This window comes from Charadrius vociferus, unplaced genomic scaffold (assembly GCF_000708025.1).
Source record: "Charadrius vociferus isolate BGI_N301 unplaced genomic scaffold, ASM70802v2 scaffold702, whole genome shotgun sequence".
Classification (NCBI taxonomy): domain Eukaryota; kingdom Metazoa; phylum Chordata; class Aves; order Charadriiformes; family Charadriidae; genus Charadrius; species Charadrius vociferus.
The window spans coordinates 510,821-517,926 of NW_009647433.1; the positions used below are offsets into that span (position 1 = coordinate 510,821).

At 45.9% G+C, this 7,106-nt stretch overlaps 1 protein-coding gene across 2 annotated transcripts in view; it reads right to left on the reverse strand.

The window, feature by feature from the left end:
• The window catches only part of RAB11B (RAB11B, member RAS oncogene family), a 16,874-nt gene extending 10,577 nt beyond the window's left edge, over positions 1-6,297 (reverse strand). For both annotated transcript variants that reach the window (XM_009880590.1, XM_009880592.1), the window contains exons 1-2: positions 6,086-6,297; positions 3,923-4,116 (exon numbers count right to left, since the gene is read on the reverse strand). In XM_009880590.1, coding sequence (XP_009878892.1) covers positions 3,923-4,116; positions 6,086-6,297 — 406 coding nt within the window. The remainder of the gene's footprint in view (positions 1-3,922; positions 4,117-6,085) is intronic.
• Between the last annotated feature and the right edge of the window lie 809 nt (positions 6,298-7,106).

Genomic DNA, 7,106 nt, shown 5'->3' on the forward strand with positions numbered 1-7,106 from the left:
AAAAAAAAAAAATCATGATTCACACCCAAACATCACACCTCAAATGGTACTGCACCACCTGCCCAGAAATAGGCAAATTTCAGTCACAGAGCTTAAATGGCAACACCTATACCATCACTAGCTATTGAAAGCAGCCTTAGTAGGAAGTTGGGCAAAAAATAAGACATTGAACCAAATGACCAAAGTAATGCACTAAGGTGCTTACTAATTTGTTTTGCTTCTTTTATAGACTTGACTTCTCATTCGCCTGAAAATTTAAAGTGGTTTTACTAACCACAGGGTACTTGCTTACTAGCAAACTTCAGGAAACACATTTAAGCAAGCCCTAGTGATATTCATAGAAGGATGTTAAAACCTAAACATTTAAATTCCACCTCCAAGCTTGACAGCCACACAAAAGTAAGCTGAATGTGAAGGTGACACAGCTGACAGCCCAGCTGAAGTGCCTCTACACCAATGCACGCAGCATGGGCAACAAACAGGAGGAGTTGGAAGCCACCATGCTGCCAGAAAGCTACGACCTGGTTGCCACTACTGAAACCTGCCGGGAGGAATCCCATGACTGGAGTGCGGCTATCAATGGCTACAGGCTGTTCACAAGGGACAGGGGAGGAAGGAGGGACGGAGGCCTCGCCCTCTTGATGGCCTCTTGCCATCAAGAACTGGGTAGTGTGTGAAGAGCTGCCTCTGAAGAATAGCCACGCACAGGGTGAAAGCCTATGAGTAAGAATTAGAGACTGAGGCAACAAAGGGAACCGTGTGGTTGGGGTCTACTACAGGCCGCCCAGCTTGTTGACAAACCCTCTTACTCCAGCTCCAGGAGGTATCGCACATGCAGGCTCTTGTCCTGCTGGGGGACTTCAACCACCCCAACATCTGCTGGAAAAGCCGCATGGTGAGCTGTAGGCAATCCAGGAGACTCCTGGAGCGCATCGAGGATAACTTCTTAAGCGAGGTAAGAGACAGCCCTGCGATATTGGACCTGTTGGTCACCAACACAAGTGAGCTGATTGGTGACATTAAGATTGGAGGCAGCCTGGGCTGCAATGATCATGCACTGGTGGAGTTTGTAGTCCTGAGAGATAAGGGTCAAGCAAAGACTAAAGTCAGGACCCTGAATTTTAGGAAAGCAAACTTCCAGCTCTTCAAGGAGTCAGTCAATAGGACCCCCCGGGAAACTGCCCTCAGGGACAACAGAGCACAACAGAGCTGGTAGATCTTTAAGGACACTTTCCATAGAGTGCAAGCTCTTGATCCCCAGGTGTAAGAAGTCAGGAAAGGAGGGCCAGAGACCAGCATGGCTGAGTCGAGACCTGCTGGTCAAACTAAAGGGCAAGAAGGAAACGCACAGGCAGTGGAAGCAGGGACAAGTATCCTGGGAAGAGTACAGGGACCTTGCCCAGTTGTGTAGGGATGGGGACAGGAAGGCCAAGGCGCAGCCGGAGCTGAACTTGGCAACGGACACTCAGAAAAATAAGAAGGGCTTCTTACAGGTATGTCAGCCAGAAAAGGAAGGTCAAAGAAAGCGTACCCTCCCCAATGAGCAAGACTGGCAAACTGATAACAGCGGATGAGGAGAAGGTGAGGGACTCAACTTTTTTGCCTCAGTCCTCACTGGCAGCCTCTCTCCCCACACCTGTCAAGTAGATGAACCGCAAGGCAGGGACTGGGGGAGCAAAGTTCCTCCCACTGTAAGAGAAGATCAGGTTCATGACCACCGGAGGAACCGGAACATATACAAGCCTATGGGATGAGATACATCCCAGAGTCCTGAGGGAATTGGCTGATGCAGTTGCCAAGTCACTCTCCATGATATCTGAAAAGTCACGGCAGTCAGGTGAAGATCCCAGTGACTGGAAAAGGGGAAATACTGCACCCGTTTTCAAAAAGGGTAGAAAGGAGGACCCTGGGAGCTACCGACTTCTCAGCCTCACCTCTGGGCCTGGGAAGATCATGGAACAGATCTTCCTAGAAGCAAAGGTAAGGCACATGGAGGACAGGCAGGTCATTCGAGACAGCCAGCACGGCTTCACAAAGGCAAGTCCTGTCTGACCAACCTAGTGGCCTTCTATGATGGAGTGACTAGATCAGAGGACAAGGGAAGAGCTAGGCATGTCATCTATCTAGACTTCTGTAAGGCCTTTGATAAGGTCCCCCACAACATGCTTCTCTAAATTGGAGAGTTGAATTTGATGGGTGGACTGTTCAGTGGATGAGGAATTGGTTGGATGGTCGCATTCAGAGGGTAGTGGTCAACAGCTCAATGTCCATACAGAGACCAGTGACAACTGGTGTCTCTCAGGGGTCTGTACTGGAACCAGTAGTGTTTAATATCTTCATCAATGACATAGACAGTAGGATCAAGTGCACCCTCCACAAGTTTGTGGATGACACCAAGCTGAGTGGTACAGCTGACACACCTGAGGGACGGGATGCCATCCAGAAGGACCTGGACAGGCTTGAGAAGTGGACCCATGTGAACCTCATGAGGTTCAACAAGGCCAAGTGCAGGGTCCTGTACCTGGGTCAGGGCAACTACCGGTATCAATATAGGCTGGGGGATGAAGGGATTGAGAGCAGCCCTGCTGAGGAGGACTTCAGGGTACTGGCAGGGGAAAAGTTGGACATGAGCCAATAAAGTGTGCTGGCAGCCCAGAAAGCCAACCGCATCCTGGGCGGCATCCCCAGCAGCGTGGCCAGCAGGGCAAGGGAGGGGATTCTGCTCTGCTATGGTGAGACCCCACCTGGAGTACTGCAGCCAGCTCGGGAGGCCTCAGCACAGGAAAGTCATGGACCTGGTGGAGTGGGGCCAGAGGAGGTCACGGAGATGCTGCGAGGGCTGGAGCCCCTCTGCTGGGAGGACAGGCTGGGAGAGTTGGGGGTGTTCATCCTGGAGAAGAGAAGGCTCTGGGGAGACCTTATTGTGGCCTTTCAGTACTTAAAAAGGGGCTTACAGGAAACATGCAGACAAACTTTTTAGCAGGGTCTGTTGCAACAGGACAAGGGATAATGGATTTAAACTAAGAGAAGGAAGATTTAGACTAGATATAAGGAAGACATTTTTTCCAATGAGCGTGGTAAAACACTGGCCCAGGTTGCCCAGAGAGGTGGGAGATGCCCCATCCCTGTAAACATTCCAGGTCAGGTTGGACGGGGCTCTGAGAAACCTGATCTAGTTGAAGATGTCCCTGCTCATGGCAGGGGCGTTGGACTAGATGGCCTTTAAAGGTCCCTTCCTACCCAAATTAACATATGATTCTACGAATGTTGCTAAGCCTATAAGGGCAAAAGAGTATTTGACCAGTGTTCTGCAAGATAAGGAAGAGAGAGAAGTAATGCAGTGGCAGCAGCTCACATAACCCACATGATTTCTCCCAACAATTCATAATCTCCAAGTCTGATGATCACTGCATTGAAATGAAAATAGATGACACTACTATATGCATCAAGTGCTCTGGAGCAGAAACTATACCATCTAAGAGAAGGTTCAAGTATTCACTTGCAGCTGTCCACATTGATATATACTCAGTGGAACCAGGCCTCTAGGAAGGAAGGGAAGACATTTTGTGTTGTGATATTTTATAGTTGTATTGTGACATCTTCTCTTCTAGATGTTGCTTACTGTTTCTAGCCTTGCTAGAGGAAGTGTTTAATCTTTAGCTATCAGGCAGCTCAAGGACAGCGTTCCAAAAACATGTACTACCACTAGATTAAAAAAAAAAAACAAAACAACCACCACACACGCTGTTTACGAAGCCAAGATATTTTCATTTAAAAAAAAAAAATCTTAAAATGCCTTTTTTAGGGTCAAAAATAAAACTTGAGGTGCAAGTTTAGTCCTTGACAACAACAGCATGATTACAGCTTGCACCAACCCCATCAAGTTCAGAAAGCACCAATCCAGATCACGCCGTCTACCAACCTGCAAAAGCCCGGGCCTCGTCAGTGGGCACAGCTCTCAGATGGCGGAGGTCACTCTTGTTACCCACCAGCATGATGACAATATTGTTGTCTGCATGATCTCTAAGCTCCTTTAGCCAGCGCTCCACGTTCTCATAGGTGAGATGTTTGGCAATGTCATAGACAAGAAGAGCCCCAACAGCACCACGGTAATATCTGAAACCATAAGGCATATTCCCTTACAGAGAGATCTGCCCAAGTTATACCAACAAATCTGGTATCTGGCTCTTCCGTCCTGGCTACTACTAAATGTTAAAAACATTCCTCCCACTTTGGAAGAAGTCGTGCTGGTGCAAATACTGTTGTTGAGGTTTCTTAAGCCAAAAACCAAGCTCCAAATGCTGGGGGTGTTTAATGGCATTCCTAAAAAATTCTAATGTATGTAACAAAATGCTGAAGAGACTGCAGAAGCCTTGACGTTTTTAGTCTGCTGGAACAGCATGCAAGAAAACTCACAATGCATTTCAGAATTGGTACTGCTAGAAGGTTTTTGTGATGTTATAACACACATCTTTCTACTAGTAAAATGTCAGTATTTGTTGCTAATCTTTCAAATACCTCCTCTCCCTCTTAAAAATTAAAGAGGGGGACCCCGGGCTGTATTGACACTTACCCACAAGCCCATAATCTGAGAAGAGAGTTTGCGTGCTGAGCACAGGTTTGAGCCGTTTACACTCAAGCCAAGGGCTCAGGACAGCACAAACTAACCTGCACCAGCAATCCTGCAACGTCCATATTTCTCTGCCACACAATCCTACCATTTCTCCTGTGCTCCACCAGCACCTGTCCAACATCATTGAACCGACTCAGGGCATCAAGTCAGCAGAAAACACACACTTTTTACTGCTGGTTGGTGTTCTGCTGGCTTAGCAAGCTGAACTGGCCGAGCAATGTGTCAAGCAAGAGCTCGTGCCAGCACAAAGGAGAGGCAGGATCACAGGATTACAGATGCACTGATTCTCATCGGCCAAGTCTGTTTCTGAACCAGACCCAGCCAGCAATTTTTCTGCTAAGCTTTTACAGCAGGAAGAGCAATTTAAGGGTCACCAAAAAAAAAAAAAAAATCACGAAAAAACCATGCTAACAATTATGGAAAATATGCAATTTGAAATCACCACTTACATCTGCTTCCGCATTACTTTGTTTTTGCATTCCTTCCCTATAGAGTATTCCCTTTGGGCTCCATGACCACCTATTTTGCTCCCACCTATTCTGCATTACCCTATTTCACCTCAATGAAAAAAAGTTCCCCTTACTTTGACTTTAATACAAATGGCTCAATCTGTGCATGATTTGTTTGTACCTTTAAAAACTGATATACATCTATAACACTAAAAAGCTTCAACTTGCTTATCAGAATACACCCTGGATAACTAGGCCTGCCAATAGGGTTGTGAGGTTTTTTTCCTCTAAAAGATACTTTTGCCTACTACCTACATAGAAAGAGATACAACCAGAGGTTACATCTTAAGACACTGTCTGGATTAACAAGGTGCCATACATAAAAGCTTCTCAACACCGCTGTTCTAAATAGGGACATGCCTAATGCTGCAGAGTCAGCATTATCACAGTTGCCTTCTTACGTACTGGTTATTCAGCATGCACTCTTGGACCTAATTTTCAGGGCTGTGACTAATTCAAAGTCATTTTGATTTCAAGGGAGTTTGTGACTGCAGACTGTCCTAAAAATGCCCTCAATCTCAAGATTGAGAGGGGCAATGAAGACCAGAAGCCACTGGAATTAGGTATGCCCAGACCAAAACTTGATGCCAAACAGCACGCCGCTTCCAGCAGAAATGACACTCATTCCACAGGATGAAGACAGCATGTCCGGGGCAGGTAAAAAACCCAGATGACAAGACTCAAAACAGAATTTCCCACACTTTTGATTTAAGCTGTCATTTTTTCTATAATAGCATCATTAGAATCTAAAAATTACTTTCATTATATTAATCAAGGAACACAAAAGTATTTGCCATTTTATGACTTGGATCTACACTGAAGTCTGTCGTAATGATTTTGTCATGTGTCCCAAATATGTTTCATTAATTCTCTACCCATAAACTTATCTGTACCATCTCTGCTAGGATTCTGCTGTTAGCCTGAGCAAAGACATAGTACTCACGCTGAAGTAATGGCACGGTATCGTTCCTGTCCTGCAGTATCCCAGATCTGCGCTTTTATCGTCTTCCCATCCACCTGGATGCTCCTGGTGGCAAATTCCACCCCAATGGTGCTCTTACTCTCCAGATTGAACTCATTGCGTGTGAAACGTGACAGAAGATTACTCTTCCCAACTCCTGAGTCTCCAATCAACACAACTGAAAGAAAAGACATTATTTTCAAAATTAATTCTTCATGCCAGCATTTACATAGTGCGGTGGTGCTACCCAGCTGGCTGGCAGGACCCAGAGGAGTTGCACTGCCAGATAAACACAGGAGAAAGTTATGCTGACACCACCTCAGATTTTACCACTCACAGCTTGCTTCCTCAGCCCCAAAAGAGCCCCAAGCCTTTTTGTCACTAGCAGCTGCTCAGTTCCTTGGAGAGGGATAGGAGAAATTGCTCCAGCGACTGTCAACAGCCCCAAGCCACCACCAGCAATTAGAGGTAACTAGATGTCCCTTGCATACCCAACCTTTTGCAGAGGAAGGCTGCAAGCCACGTTTTAAGAAATGCTACAGTCAAGAACATGGCAACAGACTACCTGTCTGCCTGACAAAAGCCTGTGTACAGTATAAGCCTACTTTATTTTTATTAAAAAAAACCAAAACAACCCACCACCACCACCACAGTAAGCAAACAATTCTTTGCAGTCCCTGTTGGGATCACACAGGGTGTTTTATTTCCCCAATTTGATTCATAAATATGTTCACCACAAAAAGGGAAAAATAGGGAGACATTTGATACTACAAACTAGATACAAAGCAAAGCAGAACTTCATGCAGGAAAACAAGTTCTCGTAGATTGCATGAGAAGTGAAAGATGAGCTAAAAATCTCTGCCTCCACACAAGGTGTTGCCATGTTAACAGAAAAATGTTAGTGCAGAGAGATCTTTAGCAAACAAACCCCAGCTTTACTGAAAGGAATTGTGAAAATAAAAGTTTCCCCCTGCTTCGTGGCTGAAGCTCTCCACAGAGCTCC